Source organism: Clinocottus analis, unplaced genomic scaffold (assembly GCF_023055335.1).
Source record: "Clinocottus analis isolate CAN_PGR_092001 unplaced genomic scaffold, fCliAna1.0.p SCAF_12, whole genome shotgun sequence".
NCBI lineage: Eukaryota > Metazoa > Chordata > Actinopteri > Perciformes > Cottidae > Clinocottus > Clinocottus analis.
The window spans coordinates 10851568-10871125 of record NW_027175843.1 but is presented as its reverse complement, the minus strand read 5'-3'; the positions used below and the strand labels follow the sequence as shown (position 1 = coordinate 10871125).

Below are 19558 nucleotides of genomic sequence, written 5' to 3'. Positions count from 1 at the left end.
GCGTGATATATATATATATATATATATATATATATATATATATATATATATATATATATATATATATATATATATATATATATATATATATTCACACACATACACAACGCCAACTCCTGGCTCGGCAGGGTTGGATTCCGACTCGTGGCCATTTGCTGCATGTCGTCCCCTCTCTCTCCTCCATTTCCTGTCACCCTCTAGCTGCTAAAATAATAGAATAGAATTAAAAAGTAATATAAATTTAAAAATTCTTAAGATTAATTCAACTTCAGTCAGTTAGGCCATTGTACTGTGCAATGTGTCTAAGAAGGAATTATACATTACCTAAACTAAACTTGTTGTGCCTTTAAAAAGAAAGAGAACATGTTAGTAGAAAAAGATGCAAGATTGACTGAATCACACTCTTAAGTTTTCCATGTGTGTGAAGGTGGTCAGCTACGCCCAAATAACAGCGAGCTGGCATTTCAACATGCTTCATTCATGAAGAAACCATGGGAGGGTTGACAAGTTGTACTTTGACACAAATGTGGCATGGCAGGTCACCTCAATGAGTTCTACTTCTTAGACCAGAAAAAAAGAAGTTTTTTCTGGGGTAATAAATGAAACCAATGGACTCCAGAGAGTTGGATATTTGTGCAATAAGCTCTGAATTCTAGCAAAACAGCTAAAATAGACTATGTAGAACAAACCTCTTGCACTGAATTTATTCTCCATCATCAATGTCCTGCATGTGAATATATAAAAATACAAGTCCTGTGAAAAATACCTTCATCCTGTCTCTACAGTTTATTTAAAACAATATAGTATGTGGCTTACAGTTCACAGTAACTGAATAACGGCACGACATCATTGGCTTTTCCGGCCCTTCAAAACCTGCAGCTTTTAGCTCTTACAAAACTTTCTTAGCTTTTTGAAAACAACAGTTTGGCTGAAAATGACTCAACATGTTTTAAGGAGCTGTAAAAAGATGAGAACCTGCCAGCTAAGCAGAAGATAACCTACAACTGTGGCCCTTCCTGTAGCTCAAGGGAAAGTCATGTAGGGTCTGCCCTGTGATTACACTCTGTCACTGCTGCTGCTGAAGGTCTTACTAGATGCTGACAAGGTGGATTTGTTTGACATTCAGACAGTGTGCCAGCCTGCCAACACACTGTGGCCATGTAGTACAGATTAGGAGCGGGTTGTCCGCCTTACCGATACAAACATCTCACAGACTGAGCAACTCTTTAACTATAGGGTTCAGATCATTTAAATATTCTTCAACTAACTCACGTGTATTTATTCCTCACATCAATACAGTGTGTTTGATATACGTGGATGAATTGAACAACAAAACACCTCAATTAGACTTTTACATTCTCACTAATTCCTGTGTCAATGCCTGAATGTATTTACAGTCTCTTTAATTTCACTGACAGGTGTTCAATGTGAATTTATACCAATACCATCTCATATGCACCCTTCTTCTTCTCTAACAGCAGAAGATGGTAGAAAGAGACAAGGAACACATCTGTTTTACAACATATTCTCTAGCATTCCTTATGTTTGTTGTGCTCGCCTACAAAAACATATCTTGCCCATTAGAAACATAATTATAGGTGTAAGCGATGCTCATTTCTACAATATACATAATTATATTAGAGTTGTATGCTGTGTTGTAGCAAGGGAGCTCAGGGAGATCCTCTGTCGGTCTTCACTTTGTCATGCGGTCCCTCAGACATTCGGCCACACTTAAAACATGCAGGTTAGGTGAACTGGAAACTCAAAATGACCAGATATATGAACGTGATAGTGACTCTATGTAGTATGTTGTGGACCGGAGAGGTGTCAGGATGTACTCTGACTTTTGACCGGTGCATGAGGGATAAGTGGGTATTTAACGCCAGCAGACAATAGGGTTTCTTAATGCTTTACATTCATTTAGCAATCTTCCTGCATTAGTAGTATGGTGGGGTAGATCCATGTTTGCTTGATGGATTTATACAAATGTTGATGGGTCATGACACATTGAAAATATGCTGCTGTGATCATAAACCCCCCACGATCATGAAAACAAAGGATACACACTTGAGGTATACATAAATATTGTAAAATGATTCAACAAAACTGTGATTTTTTACATACTACAACTCTTTGAAATAACAGGTTTACACTAACACTTACGTACCTGCTATACCCTTAAAAAAGTCATGTTTGAGCAGCGTACACTTTTATTGAGAAAAAAAACAAAAAGAGGGAAGGAAAGACAGTACTCTTTTGGGATTTGATCCTGCAAAGGGTACAAGTGGTTCAGGACACTTAACAGCCCGAGAAACACACCTCTGCTTCTACAGACAGCAGTTTTTTGTCTCTAGCTATTATGTACATGCAAATTGTGTAGATGATGCAGCATGTCTTTTTGCTTGTTAAAGTGTGACATGCACAAGAAAGTTCCTTCAGGAGAAACAACTCAAAGTCTAACATTGTTTGTGTAAATACACAACATTTCTTTAGGTTTCTTTTCTGTACTCAGCTGACATCTAGCCTTACATGTATTTATATTTATGGCATCATGGGAGGCAGGAATAGTTCAGACGGACAGAGCACATGCTGCTGCATGTAGTGTGAATGGTGATAAAGTGACACTATCTATGAAATAAAAACCCATTACTTACCCAACATTGGGCAGGCCAACAACTCCTATTTTCAGTGAAGTGCCAAACCTTCCAATCAGTGGCGTCTTTGGTGCATCCTCTCCCTTTCCCTATAACGACAATGTGGAGATGTCTGCAGTCAGGGCGAGCCAAATACCATTACATAATCTACAATGGATGCTCATTTTTGAAAGGAGCTATTCCTCATGACCTGCACCTTTTTTGGAGCCATTTCCCACTGTTACACACAAGCCACAACTGCTCACAAAATCAGAAAAAAAAACACCGCATTCGTTTGACAGGAAAATGTGCTAAGCTAAATCCTCACATGTAACCAGTCGACTGCACTTCAACGGGCTCGCTCCCCCGCGCTCAAAATAGAACATCCAGCCTCTGGAAATGAAAGTTGACACTGCGAGCCGGCAAGCTGACCTGAACTTCCAAATTTAGCTGTCGATATAGTATAGATGCAGGTTGATAAGCTGCTGAGAGATCAATCTAACGTGCAACTGTTGGTTGAAATGTGCGTATTGAAAGCGAAGTTAATCTTTATCAGAGGCTTGACTGAGTTGTCAACAGCTGCCTGCTTTCTATTAACATTTGAATCATTGACTTGACAGCCGTCTAACTGGAGACATCCACGAGTTGCGTCTCCAGACTGTTCAGAGCAATTTTGCTCCCACTTGTGTTCCAAGCGTTTAGACTTGTTTCAGCAATACATATGTTTTCCGCAGTGCACTTTAACGTATATGAATTATATGTTCCTGCTGTTGTCTCTAATTACAGAGTAAACAATGACCTGGGAACCTTAAGGTGCAAGAAGGAGCTCATGGGAAACGGCCGCAGGTGAGATCAATGCGTTGTCATTTACAGCCACATATATATTTCATCAAGTTTCATAAGACACCAAAATATAACAACCCACTTATATCTGTAAAAAAAAAAAAAAGAAGAAGAGGAAGATATCATATTGAAGCGTCTACTGTTTCTATTCAATGAGCGTTCACTGAGGATTCATAATGGTCAGACAACACAGCTTCAGCGCCACAGAAGGAAAGTGAAACCTCCTTGCACTCAATAGTTCCCTTCAACCCCCCTTTGAGAGAAACAGGTGTAGCCGCACGAGCACACAAAATTACGACAATTAGTTAAATGTCCTCAAATAAACTTCCCTCAGCAGAAATACAAATTAAAGCACACAGGGACACAACCGAAAAACATCGACCAATGCAGCAGCCTGTCTGGTTTAACACGCAGAAATGAGGCTCTAATAATCTGGAGGATTTGAGGCAAGTGAGGCTGCTTTATAGAAAGAATTCAAATGAATAGGTCTGAATTAATCATTTATCTTTTGTTGATGGATGCACCCCCACTTAGACTCATCACAATAGATGCAGAGCGTTTTGTTCGACCAAATAAATCATTCCCATTGTTTAAGGTACATTGATCAATCTAATGGCTTGTAATGGGCTTCTAATTGCCACAGAGAAGTGCTCACCAATGGAGTCCAGAAATACAGATCCGATTCAAAATTCACACTTGAATGACAGGGAGAGACCATGTTCTCCCCTTTTGTCCCAAGCAAACATCGTCTGAAAAAAAAAAAACAGTATTTTATTATTCTAGGTTAATACGAATGACATTTACTTCCAAATAAACGTACGGTATGTATACAAAAAATGCATGTATGTGGTGCATGACGACCGGTTCATGTAGGCATATTTATTTGTTAGGTCCATTATTCCAATCTGAACGGTCACACAGATCCTTATTAAGATATCATAGACTGCGACACAAATACTCGTGCAAGAAAATGAACATTAGAACAAACGCACCAAACAATTTGAATAATGTTTTTAATAAATGTTAATTAAAGGGTTCATTTATTTTAAAAGTGTGTTATATTAGAAAGTATAATGTAAAAAGACCGCGTCCATTCGCATTTAACGCTCGAATTAATATGACTTATGTTGCAACAATCAACTGTATTTATGTAAAATAGACATTTAGTACTGTTAACAGCACTCAGCCAAATTGTCGTGATTGCAAAAAATATTCAATTTTCTTTGCAGCGCTCAGTATTTGATGAAGATGAATTTTATTCATCCTTCCAAAGGTGGTGGTTTTAAAGCAAAAAAAAAAAAAGAGTATTTGAACAAATGGCGCCTGTTGACTGGCAGCATTCATACTCCATAATGGAGCATTATTTGCCCGTTTTCAATACCGTAATGCACATCTTTCGGTCAAGCCTTTCTCTGGAAAATTGCTTTAACTTTTAAAAGGATGGTGGTTCACGTAAGAGCAGGTCCATTTTACATTATGCCATTATCTCTGGACGTTTTAACACGCTGTGAGATGTGTGAGCTCATTGCATTGTAATATCAAAATAAAAACAAGTCGCTGGTTTAGGAAATATAGTTGGAACACGGCATCCTCTTGATTGTCCACAATTAAATAAAATGAGTGATTAGAAAAGAGACACGACAGGCACCGTGCCTCCTGTTAAAGCGGTTTACTGGCGGCCTTTCAACAGGCAGCACCTGGAAGAGGAAACTTTTTTTGCCCATAAAATACTGCTCTTTTTAAACACATACACTGCACGCCCTGATGAAGCAAGCTGTCATTTTTAATTAACCCCTCACCTGCACTCCCCCAAAAAGTAGGGAGGGGGTACGCTCGTATACGGAATGGTCGCGCGTGAACTCGACCACAAGCACGAGCGCAGACGAGCGTATATTTTGAACTGAAAGTAAACTATAGGTTATAGTTGATCCATCACGAGTCGTAATTAGTTTTCCCTTCATGTACTCGGGGTCAATTCGTTATTTCATAAATGATCTCTTGGTTGGAGAAGTTGGGTCCGTGCTGTCAGGCCTGTGCCATGGACTTCTTCACTAAACTTAATCCATCTGTGATGTTCTATTATGAACGCCATGCAGCACTTTAAGAATCCAACATAGAGCTTACAGCCAGTTGTTCCCCCACGAGCACGAACTGCACCGTGCCTCACACACGGCAGCACGCACTGTTCTGATGAAGACATCGGCAGCACGAGTGTCCCTCACCTGGTTCGGGATGCCGTGTGCAACGATTCACACTGACGTGTTGCACACGATCTGAATATTTAAAATCAGAAAACATGGGAACAGTGACAATACACATGCGCTTTAAAATAAATGAAAAGCTTACCTCTTGGAGAACTGACGCGCGAACTCAATTCTGCAATGAAATGAAACATTGCGCTTTCGTGCGAGAATACACTACATAAAAATAACTGTATGCATTTAAAAAAAAAAAAGAGCCAAATCGTGTCTTGTATGACAGTCTGAGCGGAGGCTGCACAACAGATGATTGACGGCGGGGTTTGTGGCGTTTGTGCCTGCGGTCGGGGCTCGGATTGGCTGACTGCATCCACAGCCATCCATGCGGCGATCCGATTGGCTGCGCGTCCTCGCCAGCTGTACTTCAAAGAACACGCTCTCTACAACTAGGTAGTTGTTGAGAGCTGCGAGCCGAGAGAGAAACCGTGTGACCTGAGTCAAACACGGCGAGTCTGAATCAAATTGGAGGCGTCGAGCATTGAAATCGCGAACCCTCTCATCCCAGCACAGACCCTGGATATGGCAACGTCTATACTTGGGGTGAGTCCGACTTTGTATCCGCGGACAAGTTGTGCGTAAAGTTATCGGAGCCTGCTGCTGTTCGCAGCTTTCACAAACTTGATTTCAAGTTAGCTGTTTTTATGTCCCACTGTGTGAATTGCGATTGCATTCTTTCCTCGTTTATTGTGGAAAAATGAAGAGTTAAGTGTCGATAAACGCATTTAGATCAGTGTTTTGCTCTCTGTATATTCACCGCAGATATCTGGCGTAATCTGAGAAAGTTTGTAAGAAATGTTGCTTGTTAAAACACGCTACTCCATGAACACATTTACCTTGGCTTAATTGGTACTTTTAATAATCACCCTTGTTATGATTTAGGCTATTTAGTTCAGACCTCTTTTGGCTGCTTCCCAGGTGCACAGATTAAACGAAAATTGTCCAGCAACATTTGTTGTTGCCCGTTTTAAGTCCAACTTTTGTATGTGTTTTTCAGGAAGAGCCACGGTTTGGAACTACACCTCTAGCTATGCTGGCTGCAACTTGCAACAAAATTGGTAACACCAGTCCTCTTACAACTTTGCCTGACTCGAGCGCTTTCTCAAAAGGTGGATTTCATCCTTGGAAGAGATCCTCCTCCAGCTGTAACTTGGGCTCCAGTCTGCCCGGGTTCACAGTCGCAACCAGCCGCGCGTCGACAGGACTAACAGCGACCAGTGGCACAGGCAACAGCGCCTTTTGCTTAGCCTCCACCTCCCCGACCTCGTCTGCGTTTTCCACAGAGTACAGCGGTCTGTTTTCCAACGCTGCGGGAGTCACGTCCCAAGACTCCGGACAGTCAGCTTTTATATCCAAAGTCCACACGTCAGCAGAGTCTCTGTACCCCCGTGTGGGAATGGCGCACCCGTACGAGTCGTGGTACAAGTCCGGTTTCCACTCGACCATCTCTGGCGATGTCGCCAACGGTGCGTCCTCGTGGTGGGATGTCCACACTAATCCCGGGTCGTGGCTCGATGTCCAGAATCCTGCAGGCACCCTCCAGACCTCACTGCACACCGGGACGCCTCAAGCCATCCACTCCCAGCTGAGTGGCTACAACCCGGACTTCTCCTCGCTGACGCACTCTGCGTTCAGCTCCACTGGAATCAACCCCACGGCGTCTCATCTACTGTCCACCGGTCAGCACCTGTTAACCCAGGACGGGTTCAAAACAGTCATCCCCACTTACACAGACGCTTCTGCCGCCAACGCCATGATTTCTGGGGGCAGTTCAGGAATAAGTAGCTCCTCGAGGTCGTCCCGGCGGTACTCCGGCAGAGCGACATGTGACTGCCCGAACTGCCAGGAGGCTGAGCGGCTAGGACCCGCCGGGGCCAGCCTGCGCAGGAAGGGACTCCACAGCTGCCACATTCCCGGCTGCGGTAAAGTGTACGGAAAGACATCTCACCTCAAAGCGCATCTAAGATGGCACACCGGCGAGCGGCCTTTTGTCTGCAACTGGCTTTTCTGTGGCAAAAGGTTCACTCGGTCCGATGAGCTCCAGAGACACCTCCGCACCCACACCGGTGAGAAAAGGTTTGCTTGCCCGGTTTGTAACAAGCGCTTTATGCGGAGTGACCATTTGAGCAAGCACATCAAAACGCACACGGCCGGTGGAGGAGGCAAAAGGGGGAGCGACAGTGACACCGACACCAGTAACCTGGAGACCCCGAGGTCCGAGTCCCCAGAACTTATTTTGGAGGGGGTAAATCCCAGAATCAATGTTAAGGATCCGTCTCCTCAAGACGAGCCCTAATGAGGCTTCACCCAAAATCAAACCAGATTCAAAACTGCACAGTATTGTAAACGGGTCTAATTTGACAGACGATAAAAGGAGAAAATATTCCAAGAAAGTCTAAACAATATATTCTCCACATGGCGTAACGAGTATTTCATTCGTAAATCCATCTAAAGAAAACACAGGCAACTTCAAAATGAAAGGGATGTTTGAGGTGGCGCGAAACCTGTTGAACTTTGGTTGGACAATGTGAGTTACATCTTGTATATTGACGACTAAAATATGTGTTATTTTCATGTAAATGTTAGGCTATGATTGTTTTATTCGTGTTGGTATCCTGGAAATCAGGGAGTTTACTTTCGACGCACTTTGTGGATATGTATGTATGCAGCTTTTTCAACTTTGGTTAACCATTTTATTTCTTTGCTAAAAAAAATCTATATATAAATGTTTACCTGTATAAAGTCACACGTATAAGACTTTCATTTTATCGTAATTAAAACATCTTTAAAAAAAAGGCTGCAATGGTGTGATGTAGATTTTATATATTTATTTTTGGTTCAATTATTTATTCGAAGTTTAAATTAAAAAAAATAGTTTCATTTAATTTAGAAATTTAGACTGCTGCTCTTATTTTTTTCTTTAAATCCCCTATAATACCTCCACTTTCACTATTTCCCCTATGGAATAAATCAATGTTTAATGTCCCGGAAAAAAACATTTCATGGCCAAATGAAAATCTTGTTAAATGGTATTAATTATGACTTGGAGCACATGGCAGCCCCATGTGTCTTGTATTTGCGATTAGGGATTCGTGTCTTATCAAATATCTAATTAATCTCCGAGACATCTTTTGTTCAGTTTCACTTTATCGGGTGGTTTCCAGGGGGGGTTGACGACAAAGGGCCTTGAATATTTATTCTAATTGTCCAAATTAACTGCTTTCATTTGCATACCAATCGATGGAGCGAGAATAAGGATGCGGCGTCGTTCTCTTGGCCAGAAGCCACATAGATGTTATGGGAACAGTTTTTAAACTTTAGAAAGAGAAGGGGCAAAGAGTCACATGCAAATGTTTGAATTTGAAATGCTCTTTGCTCAGCGCAGTCAAACAGTGCCTGCATGTTATTTGAATATCAGTGGCTCCGTATTGAAAGGGTTCAAGGATGCTCTCTGACTTCTTTGTGCTTACCCACTGCAGCGTCCGACTCTCAAAGAAAAAGCCGGGGAATAATTACAGCGCGAGTCCAGGATGGGAATACGTCAAGAAAAGCGTCTCATGCAGACACCCTCTTTTTTTTTACATTTTTTTTAAGAGGATGTTAAATTGACCAGAAGGCAATAGAGGGAAATTATTTTCATTTCCTTTTGTGCAACAGCGGCTTCAAGTAAACGGCTATTAGATAGCCTATTTGAATTTTATTAAAATATAAACGCTCACACTTAACTAAAAGATGTAGAAATTTAAGCTTTTGAAATAAAAATGTAATTGTTGCTTTTATTTTTAAAACATTTTCCCGAGTTTAAATTGTTGACTGTTAAATATATAATATATGTAAATATGGGCACGGCACAAACAGGTAATATAATAATAATTTTAATTCCAGTTTACCTCAAATTAAAATGTTGTGCATTAATACAAAAAATGCTGCTTTTGTTTCGCCTCCGGGCTGTATATGTTTACACGCATTTGGACAGAAATCATATTTGTTTTCTTTGACGCCCGCAAAAACTCAGCAGGTCGTATTTCACAGCTTTGTTACAGTGTCATGGCATTCAGGGAACCCGGCCTGAAAAATGTAGCAATATCATATAAAAAAAAGCAAAAGTAATAGTTTGCTCTCAAATGACCAGAATCTATATAGATATATTAAGTGAAAACAAGCTGACGGTAATCAACAGAGTTTCTTATTTTCAACCGGTTTTAGACGCGGACTTCATTCATCCATTCAAAACAAAAGCATTCAATTGATGAAGATGATTCAAAATTTAATCGGAAAATACAAAGTCCAGATTTGTTTGCAATCAACAACCTTCTAAGCATTCCACTTTACAATGTTGACATTTCCAAAAAGACAACAATGAAAGCAACATTCAACATTTGTAAAATAAAACAAATGCAACAGAAATTAGTCTTTTTAGGGGACATTGAAAAAAAATGTCCAAAATGTTCCAATCATAGCTACAAATTGCCTCCAATGGTAACCGATAAATGTAGACCATTTCATCAGGTACAGGACAACACATGAGCTGCTACATCTTCTGTCAACTGCTTCCCTCTAGTGGAGAAAAAGGAGAATACAGCACAATATCCGCATTTCTAAACAGAGGGACACTTTGATTACCAACAACACCATAGAATGGTCATGGTCAAAAACATCCAACAGTTTTGTCCAATATTGTAAGTGTGAACAAAACAAACAGTCAGTGCTTTCTTTTGGCTCCGTCTTGGCTTCTCCCCCGACTCGTACTTCTTCCCCTGCCCTCCCTCTCCTTTCTCCTCTCCCTGCTTCTACTCCTCCCATCTGCTGTTCTGCCTCTCCTTCCATCTGTGCTGCTTCTGTTCCTCTCCCCGTCTCCGCTGTGTCGCCCGTCTCTACCTCTGTCCTCCCTGCCTTTCTCGCGGCTTCTACTACTTCTGTCCACGGCAGACTTGGAACTGCTCGGCCTCTGCCGGTCCCTGCTGCTGTGTCTCTGTCTCTCTTGACCTCCCTCCAGCTTGATCTTGTTCTCTTGGCTGCGACTTCGACTTCTGCTCCTTCCCCTCTCTGTCCTTGTTTGTCTATAATCTGCGGACTCCTCTTCATGCCGCTTCTGTTCAGTGCGAGGGCTCGCTGACCTGCTTCTGTGAAAGGAGGCCTTTTTGTGACTCTTGACTCGCCGCTCGCTCTTAGAGCTGTTATCCCGACAGGAATCTTTTTTCTTGTTCTTCTTTCTCTTCTGGCTCTTGCCACAACTGTCTGAATCTGAGTCACTATCACTGCTGCTACTACTACTGGAGGAGTCCCTCGAGCTGTCGCTACTTTCATGCTTTTTCTTTTGTTTTCTTTTGCTCTTCTTCTTCTGTTTTTTGCTCTTCTTCTTCTTGGCCTTCTGTTTATCCAGGCGGTCGAGTTTTCTGGAAAACAGGAGCACAAACGTTCAATTAACATTTAACAAGGCGGCAGATAAAAACTGAATATCAACATAATAAAGTCAATAAAATCACATTAACATTCGAGCCAAGGAATGTAAAATGAAATGAAACAATCTGATGAACAAGATGTATTTCCCTTTTTACAACGAAAATACTAAACTACTATAGTTATTTGTTTGAAATGTAAAATTATAAACAATTTTATTGTGATTCATTAGAACAAGGACATCCTTAAAAAATGTAAATCTATTCAAACAATGTTATAATAATAATATTTTTGCTCCACTCCTTAAAGCCTTCATAAATACACATTTATAAGCTGTGGTACATCGTTTACCCAAGGAGCTTCTGCTTTTGCTTGGTAGTTAATGACTTTAGAAATTCCACTTCGGGGTCTTCCTCTTCATCACTGGCAACATATTCCTGCAAAAGCACAAAGCAAATTGACATTCAAATCAATATGACAACATAAAAATAAATATGACTCTCAAAAGATGTATTTTGAGCAAATCTACATTTGAATACATCTGCTGAACACCTTAAAAAAATAATGCAATTGAATGAATCTAATCTGTTCACAGGACAAGTTGCTCTGCAGCATTTACATAAGGACACATTAAAGGTTTATGGTTTGTCTTTTCTCTCTGAGGGTAGTATACATGTGTGTGTGCTCTTCTATGTGTGCAAAGACGGGAGTGCGAGAAGACAATTACCTGCGATGGATCACAAACAGTTGAATTCCTACCAAGAACACATTTTTTCAGGGCAAACCCACTGTTTCGCATCTCCGCCATTAACTCAGAGGGGTGCATCGACGGACCTGTTAGCACAAATCACAGCCTCAGAGTCCCATTGATGTCAAACCCAAGCCAACCACTATCTCCACAGTGGGAATTTCATGGGCGGCTTTGTTAACAGAATGGGACATAAAATCAACTCACTCCACTTCCGGCTGAGCAAATCATACAATATCATTCTCTGCCAAAGCAGCAGTTAGAGGAATCAGAATACACAATAATTACATATTTTTCTCCCGGCACAGGAAGGGGACCATTACAGCAATCCACCATCAACACCAAGCACTGACTGGACTCTCCCGGGGTAAACGTTATTACTTTACTCAACTCGCTGATTGCAGGAGTCAGAATGAGCTCAAGACTGGGAGCTCCAGCTGAAACCCCGGAGGAAGAATACAGTAGGTGTACCTGCTGCAGAGTCTGTGGCGGACTAAAGCTGACACACTCGCCACAAATATCAAGTGGCACAAAAATATTTTGACTCTTTGTTCTTTTGTGCCTCCATGATTATTCTTCTGTTTTTTCCCCATTGTATAACTAACAACCATGTTTAAACTGAAATATGTTTCAGCAAGTAAAACCTCCACATATCAATTAAACGTTTGATGATTATGTATTTTGAGTGACGCATTGATGTTGAATCACTTACTTAAATTGTACGTGTATAATGTTACCATGGGCCTATATGATGATGCTAATTTCAATGAATGAATTAGTCCTGTTTAATTCAATAGCATCGGAATAAAATATGTATATAATGGCTGTGGTTTGTTAACAGACATCAAATTAGCATTTATAATACATTCATAAACAAAGAAACTGTAGGAAAGATGTTTAATGTTTTAGACAATTATTGTATGTACTCTACCTGCTGCTTCCTCTGAGGTCACAGAGCTGGCATTGATCCCTGACAGCCCATAGAGTGGACACTCTCTGTCTGTATTCACATGGCCCCATTTGTGACATTTGATGCATCGAACGTTGCGCACCTGGGAAGTGAACAGTAGGCATTACTACAAATTGTGGAGATGTATGCAGAATTATTTAAACAAAACAAAAATCTTCACATAGGGGTTAAACACACCACATTATCAGGCAAATCCATTCTCATAATGTGTTAGACTCGATATTCATGACAAGCTCTGATTAAATTTCTGAAACTTTTGTAATGTACAGCTATGCATACCCAGTAAATCTTATCTTTTCTGTGTCTACACGCAACCCTTAACCACAATGCAAGGCTTCAGTGTGGGCGTTTTTTCCAACGGTTTCATTTATGGAATGTTCAGGTACCCGAAGAAATGAAAGTATTTCAAAAGAAGAAAAAAAAAAATATGTGAGAATTTTATTTTATTTCTTCATCTTTTAATCAACTTGTGACCCTCTTAGATTTATTCCTCCGCTTTGTAATCACTGGCGAAGGCTATAATATGCTTCAAACAAATAAAATCAATACACACCTGGATTCCAAATGGCTGATCTCTAATATTCATGTCATCTTTCGCATATCTACATGAGAAAATTAAGTATTAAAAGGAATGCAAATTCTGGAAGAGTTCCGGACAATATGCCAAGATTTTTTCAATAAAATACTTACTTTTCTCGAGGAGCCGACTTCTGCCACTCAAATTTGTACTCTTCTTCCCCGTCCTGATAAGACACATTTTCATTCTCAATTTTACCATGTCAATCTTGTCAAACTAGATACAAAATTAGTGGAAACAATACTAGTAGAATTGTATAGATTCATAATGTTTTACCTCTTTCGTTTCCTCTTCAGGACAGAAGACAATTTTGACAAAAAAAAAAAGAAACATATATCAAAATGTTATTTTAAGCACAATTTCCTTAAGTATCAAGTGTTTGGGATTAAACACTATTGTACACTATTTACTGTGGATGAGAGACGCTTAAGTGATCATTTACCTTTGGATGCTCCAGGTGGAGCCTCATACATGAAATTGAGGCCATTTTTAACACGATCATCCCCCATCAACACCCTAGTAGGTGAGAAAACCATGTGTTTCTTTGGTTGTTTTTTTTAATGGTGATTGTCAATATTTAGAAAATGTGAAGTTAGCAGAGGTATTTGGAAAATTGTGTTAAAGTTTGCTCATAAAAACCTTGCCATTTGAGACTGATACATTTACACAATATGCATTTATAAATAAACAATCTGTATTCATGTTATACACTACTATTCAAAAGTTTAGGGTCACTTAGAAATGCCCTTATTTTTTAAAGAAAAGCACTGATTTTTAATGAAGATAATATTAAATTAATCAGAAATACACTCTATACATTGTTAATGTGGTAAATGGCTATTCTAGGTAAAAATGTATGGTTTGTAATGAAATATCTACATAGTTGTATAGAGGTCCATTTTCAGCAACTATCACTCCAGTGTTCTAATGGTACAGTGTACTTGCTAATCGCCTTAGAAGACTAATTGTGAAAAACTTGTGCAATGATGTTACACAGCTGAACAGTTCTGCTGGTGAGAGAAGCCATACAACTGCCCTTCCTTTGAGCCAGTTGAGTATCTGGAGCATCACATTTGTGGGTTTGATTATATTCTCAAACTTTCATGTGAAACTCGCCAGTCTATTCTTGTTCTTAGAAATAAAGGCTACTCCATGCCAGAAATTGTGAAAAAACTGAAAATGTGTCTGGGTGACCCCAAACTTTTGAACGGTAGTGTATGTAAAATTATTATTTGAAATAATGTTGAATGGTATTATATGAGCAGTTTTTTAGGAGGTAAAAGCTTTTTTTACTAACCTGTTGTTGTAACAATCTTGCTCTTTCGTGTACGCCTGCAAGAGATCTTCTTGCTTCTTCTTCTCGAAGGTCAGTTTCTGTTCTGCTATCCATACCTATAAGATGACGTGAAAAGGTAAATTACTGCACACACACTTCTGCATACATTCCAAAAACCTGTTTTTAGGACAGCTTACTTTCCCGACACACAACTGCATAAACAAGTCAGTAACTTAAGACAAGTTTAATTTGAATGCTCTTTATGCAATTACGACCTTGTACATAAAGAATTTGTACATTCACTGAAAAATTCATTTACTTTTGAAACGTTAACATTTGTTGCTATGGTTTGTCTTTTATACTAGTCAATTTAATATATTTTGATTTTGGACTGTAGGTTGAATAATAAAGCAATTTTAAGAAATAAACTTGGGCTTTTCGAAATTGTGACATCTTATAGATTAATGAATCAGGAGGCGACGGACACATTCATCAATAGAGATAATGAATGGTTAGCTACATGCCTAAAAATAAACAAATGGAAGTTTACAGCCGTTGCGTTTGTTGATTGTTGTATGCATTTGTGAAGACATAATATAAAGACAATATACATTTAGACAACTAACATGTACCAGAGGTTCCTCGGAGAGCATTTTTAATAAAAGGACACACTCCTAGTTTCATCCAGAAAAATAGTAATAATGTTAATCAGTCAAATAAAACATATGTGGTTTAAACATATTAGGACACAGAGTCATAGTATGACTTGTTTGACTTAAATGTATTACCTAAGGTTATTAAAAAAGAAGATAAGGCCAAAACGGATTAGCTCTGTAGAGAAATATGGAGATTTCCATGAAACAATTTGCTCAGAGTATTAACCAAGTCTTTTACTAAAGACGAAGTTAACGTTTTAACTTTAGGTTTGAAATGAACAACGTAACTGTAGTGCGAGCGAGCAATGTGCGCGAGCTCCTTATGCGTCTATAATTTATTTCTATGATTTTCATTTATTAGAAAGCTAAGCAGTTAGCTTAGCTCTAACCGGATGTATGCTAGCATCAAGTTAACTGAAGGTAATAACTGAAGCTACCACTCACCTTTTTGATATTTGACTTCGACGCAGGGTGGAAATCCTTCTTACACATGAAATTTGCAAACGACTTCCCCATGATTGAACCCCGATAACGTTAACTGAGTGGAAAACGTGGCGATTATTTCTGGCTAACAATCAGCAGCGTAGCTTCCTTCGCAGGTAAACAAACCCGTCTGCATGAAGATGGTTTTGTATTGGTGTTACGTGACCTCTGAACTGAGGAACTCGAGGCAGGACAGTTACTAGATTGATTTATATACAGACATATATTATATCAGAGATATAATATAATTACATTATAATTACATTATTAGTTACATTATAAATGCAACTATAGACGAAGGCTACGTCATTTATATATATATATATATATATATATATATATATATATATATATATATATATATATATATATATGTATATATATATATATGTATATATATTGATATGTATATATATATATACATATATATATATATATATATATATTGATATATTGATATATATTGTACTAATTGTGATATAAAAAGCCATGTCCTTCAGAGACATACTTGATCCAACGTTATTTCGACGATGAACACTGCAGATCAAATGACACAGTAACGATGTAATTAAAAAAAATAATGATATAGCTAGCTGGATGTTTTATTTGTTTAGTTGTACGACTATCGTGTATACGAATATGAAACTAACTTCAGCTCGGTCACGTGACTGTACCGTTTCCGCTTTAGAAGACTGACCGATGAGGTCACATTTATGTGAAAAAAGAAATGGAAACAGAAACTTGCTGTGACAGTACTCGGTTAGACTTGCGCACACAGGTAATATGAACGTATTGTAATGTTGAGCAGAAACATTGGCATGTATGGTTAACAGCACACATTCAACGTTAGCTCTCGAGCTGATGTCACATTAGTGAGGTGAATTCGAGGTTTTGTAAAGTGTATTAGCTGTTTATGCCGAGGTAAGTCTTAACATCTGTTTGTTCAATAATGTAACCCATCTAATCAACTCTTGTCTTAGTTTGTTTTTCAGAATGGACCCTTCCTCATGTGACAACTTTGTGGCTCTACCCCCCTCCACTGAGAGGCAATGCATCATCTTTGGGAAAAACTCTGACAGGCCTTGTGATGAAGTCCAGGAGGTGGTGTACTTTCCTGCCAGAGATTACGATGCAGGGGAGATGGTTGAGGTAGGGGACAAACACAGCATGTCATTGCAGTCCTTCAGTTTCCCACATTTTGACTGTTCCTTGGTGAAAGGGCAGTTGGACAACTATTAACGTTTGTTTTTTTTCCCTGTGTTTTGTGTCTCTTATAAACAGTGCACATACATAGAGATTGAGCAGGCTGCCCATACATATGCAGTTGTGTTGAGCAGACCAGCATGGCTGTGGGGTGCGGAAATGGGTGCAAATGAGCATCAAGTGTGTATTGGAAATGAAGCAGTTTGGGGCAGAGAGAGTGCAGATGGCAACGAAGCTCTTCTTGGCATGGATCTTGTCAGGTTTGTTGTACTAAGCCTCTGTTATTTTGCTAATTGTTTGTAATGACAGACTGTATCAACCAGAAACCATTTTGTACATTCTTTCCCCTTAAAGTTGTCAGTTCATAATGCATTTGTCAGAAACTCTGAAACAAAAGGGGAAACATAAATATGTGACTATGATTTTGCAGGATCGGACTTGAGAGAGCCAATGCTGCTGAGAAAGCTGTAGATGTTATCACTGAGTTGCTGGAGAAATATGGCCAGGGAGGATCTTGCATGGAGGATGAGAGTAACTTTACCTACCACAACAGCTTCCTCATTTCAGACAGGGAAGAGGCGTGGCTGCTGGAAACGTCAGGGAAGCACTGGGCAGCAGAGAGAGTTGAAGGTAACTTTAAAAAATAAAAAAAAATCTAGATGTGTTGAATTTAGCTTAGAGCTTCTTATGGAAAAGTGCCTGAAGACATTTTAAACATGTTCAAATTAGAGCCTGGCAGAATAATTGTATTGGCTGATATTTGTTTCATCACAGATTTAATTGGTATCTGAATATATGTCAAGAAATTGCAGTATAAAATGCCAAAGATGTGTCGAGGTAGAACAGTGTTACCATAACATTGTTTGCCCACCAGAGGGTGCTGGGAAGTTACTTTTTCAACTATACAATGTCCCAATCAGCCTAGTTTGGTTACAATGAATTTTAATCTTAAATGTCAATAATGGTATGGTGATCAGTATCTTTTTTTTCTTTATTTGAAACAAGAGTAACTTGTTTAATTCATTTTGAAAGTTTTTTAAATCTTGGTTTGTCTGCTGCCAGGTCCTTCTTGGACATGAAGAGATTTCCCTCCTTTTGATTAGTTGTACTGTTCTCAAAACTAAAGTCATCTTAACACAGTCTTGCAATACTTTGAAGTGGGGATAATTAATTAGATGCAGAATCACTTGGACTCTCTTAGTTTTCTAATAACACATTACACTTCTTAGGAAGCTGTTGAATAACTATACATTTTCATATTTGTGGCATATCATCTTGTTGTATTCTTCTCTAGGTGGATATCGCAACATCTCAAACCAGTATAGCATAACAAATAAAATAGACAAGGAACATCCAGAAATGAGGGAATATGCACGACGCCGGGGCTGGTGGGATGGAGAGACTCAGTTCAACTTTTCCACTGTCTACTCCTTCATGACGACAGCCAGAATAGAAGCCTCTGGGAGCCGATACTGCATTGGGAAGAAGTTGCTGCAAAAAAACAACGGTTCGTACTTCACTGTGAAGAATTGAAACGCACGAGGAACCGTTACATGACTTTTACCTCTACTTATGCAGCTTTTTTTCACTGAAGGTCACATCTCCACTGAGACAATGATGAATATCCTGAGAGATAGTGACATCAACATGGAGGGCATGTTCATGACAACCGGAAGTATGGTGTCTGTGATACCCACGAATCCTGCTCTGCCAGGGGTTCACTATTTTACAGCAACCCCAGACCCTGAAAGGTACAGCGTTTGACCGCACCTCAGCTGATAATGAACCCTTTAAATTCATTTGCACAGCAGTTAATGATGATTTCAATTGAATTTGTTTGCACAACAGGTCTGTGTTTAAACCGTTCATCTTTGTAAAGCACATTAAAGAGCTGAAGGAGACGTCTTCTCCCAGTTACGGTGCAGATGACCCTGTAAAGAAGAAACCTCGTTTCCAGAGCAAGCCTGATCGCAAACACCTGTTGTTTGTCAAACATGAAGTGGCGGCTGCCACCATTCAATCCTCCAAGGTTTAACAATTTTATTCCTGCCTGCTATTTACTTAAACGTGTCACTTGGCCTTTTCACTGTCCGCTGAAAATGTACTCACATTATACTGTTAAATCAACTTTTTTTTTGTCTATAGGACAAAGGAAAGAAGATGAAAGAGAGTATGAGGAAGCTGGAGAAGGAAAAGATGATCGAGATGGAGCAGATTCTTTCAAATGGTATTGATGAACCAGATTTGTTGGCGGATCTGTTCACAAGGTCTGTTCGGGAAGAGATGGCCTTGTACGAAGAAAGCTGAACCGCAAAATATGTATCCAGGATGAGAGTAGCATTAGATGCCTCTGCATTTTGACTCTTAAACAAGTATAAGTACAAAAATGCTCATATAATAAATCCTGAATACACAACTGAATTGTAATATGATTGTACAAAGAATAAAGCAGTAGAGGACACTGTTGGCTAACATTTTGACTTTTATGCATCAAATCATTAATCAGAAATACAA

The 19558-nt window shown here is 39.4% G+C and overlaps 4 protein-coding genes across 8 annotated transcripts in view; 2 read left to right on the top strand and 2 right to left on the bottom strand.

Annotated features, from left to right (window-relative positions):
• The window catches only part of LOC137782859 (obg-like ATPase 1), a 39446-nt gene extending 33533 nt beyond the window's left edge, over positions 1-5913 (bottom strand). The window contains exons 1-3 of one of the 2 annotated variants that reach the window (XM_068572534.1): positions 5823-5913; positions 4132-4225; positions 2655-2743 (exon numbers count right to left, since the gene is read on the bottom strand). In XM_068572534.1, the coding sequence (XP_068428635.1) occupies positions 2655-2743; positions 4132-4194 (152 nt within the window). In that variant the 5' untranslated portion in view covers positions 4195-4225; positions 5823-5913. Of the gene's footprint in view, positions 1-2654; positions 2744-2850; positions 2989-4131; positions 4226-5822 lie in introns of those variants that run through there. The other variant, XM_068572535.1, reaches the window with a different exon arrangement.
• Positions 5914-6146: 233 nt separating this feature from the next.
• On the top strand, positions 6147-8479 carry sp9 (sp9 transcription factor). The gene is made up of 2 exons (XM_068572341.1): positions 6147-6274; positions 6729-8479. Exons 1-2 carry the CDS (start codon positions 6254-6256, stop codon positions 8025-8027), a joined length of 1320 nt encoding a protein of 439 aa, XP_068428442.1. The 5' UTR covers positions 6147-6253; the 3' UTR covers positions 8028-8479.
• Positions 8480-9993: 1514 nt separating this feature from the next.
• On the bottom strand, positions 9994-15961 carry cir1 (corepressor interacting with RBPJ, CIR1). 2 transcript variants are annotated; one of them, XM_068572340.1, is made up of 10 exons: positions 14900-14951; positions 14724-14818; positions 13869-13942; positions 13703-13716; positions 13540-13592; positions 13403-13451; positions 12811-12931; positions 11859-11965; positions 11483-11568; positions 9994-11127 (listed from the first exon to the last, which is right to left on the bottom strand). In XM_068572340.1, the coding sequence occupies exons 1-10, from the start codon at positions 14918-14920 to the stop codon at positions 10434-10436; spliced, it is 1314 nt and encodes a 437-aa protein (XP_068428441.1). In that variant the 5' UTR covers positions 14921-14951; the 3' UTR covers positions 9994-10433. The 2 variants fall into 2 exon arrangements, with proteins under 2 accessions (XP_068428441.1, XP_068428440.1); XM_068572339.1 differs by lacking the exon at positions 14900-14951 and adding an exon at positions 15803-15961 and having other exon boundaries at positions 9995-11127.
• Positions 15758-19499, top strand: scrn3 (secernin 3). Of its 3 annotated transcripts, none has more exons than XM_068572345.1 (8): positions 15758-15778; positions 16822-16990; positions 17123-17304; positions 17475-17674; positions 18339-18551; positions 18639-18795; positions 18893-19073; positions 19190-19499. In XM_068572345.1, the coding sequence occupies exons 2-8, from the start codon at positions 16835-16837 to the stop codon at positions 19349-19351; spliced, it is 1251 nt and encodes a 416-aa protein (XP_068428446.1). In that variant the 5' UTR covers positions 15758-15778; positions 16822-16834; the 3' UTR covers positions 19352-19499. The 3 variants fall into 3 exon arrangements, with proteins under 3 accessions (XP_068428446.1, XP_068428445.1, XP_068428444.1); XM_068572344.1 differs by lacking the exon at positions 15758-15778 and adding an exon at positions 15944-15957; XM_068572343.1 differs by lacking the exon at positions 15758-15778 and adding an exon at positions 16524-16619.
• The last annotated feature ends 59 nt before the right edge of the window (positions 19500-19558 follow it).

Excerpts from the sequence above, each read along its gene's own strand:
- cir1 (XM_068572339.1), bottom strand. The coding sequence starts at position 15,874 with ATGGGGAAGTCGTTTGCAAATTTCATGTGTAAGAAGGATTTCCACCCT. Across the intron at positions 13,943-14,723 it reads CAAGATTGTTACAACAACAG|GGTGTTGATGGGGGATGATC; the intron begins GTTAGTAAAAAA and ends CTCACCTACTAG. Across the intron at positions 12,932-13,402 it reads ATCAGCCATTTGGAATCCAG|GTGCGCAACGTTCGATGCAT; the intron begins GTGTGTATTGAT and ends TTCACTTCCCAG.
- scrn3 (XM_068572345.1), top strand. The coding sequence starts at position 16,835 with ATGGACCCTTCCTCATGTGACAACTTTGTGGCTCTACCCCCCTCCACT. Across the intron at positions 17,305-17,474 it reads CTTGGCATGGATCTTGTCAG|GATCGGACTTGAGAGAGCCA; the intron begins GTTTGTTGTACT and ends ATGATTTTGCAG. Across the intron at positions 17,675-18,338 it reads GGCAGCAGAGAGAGTTGAAG|GTGGATATCGCAACATCTCA; the intron begins GTAACTTTAAAA and ends ATTCTTCTCTAG.
- sp9 (XM_068572341.1), top strand. The coding sequence starts at position 6,254 with ATGGCAACGTCTATACTTGGG. Across the intron at positions 6,275-6,728 it reads TGGCAACGTCTATACTTGGG|GAAGAGCCACGGTTTGGAAC; the intron begins GTGAGTCCGACT and ends TGTGTTTTTCAG.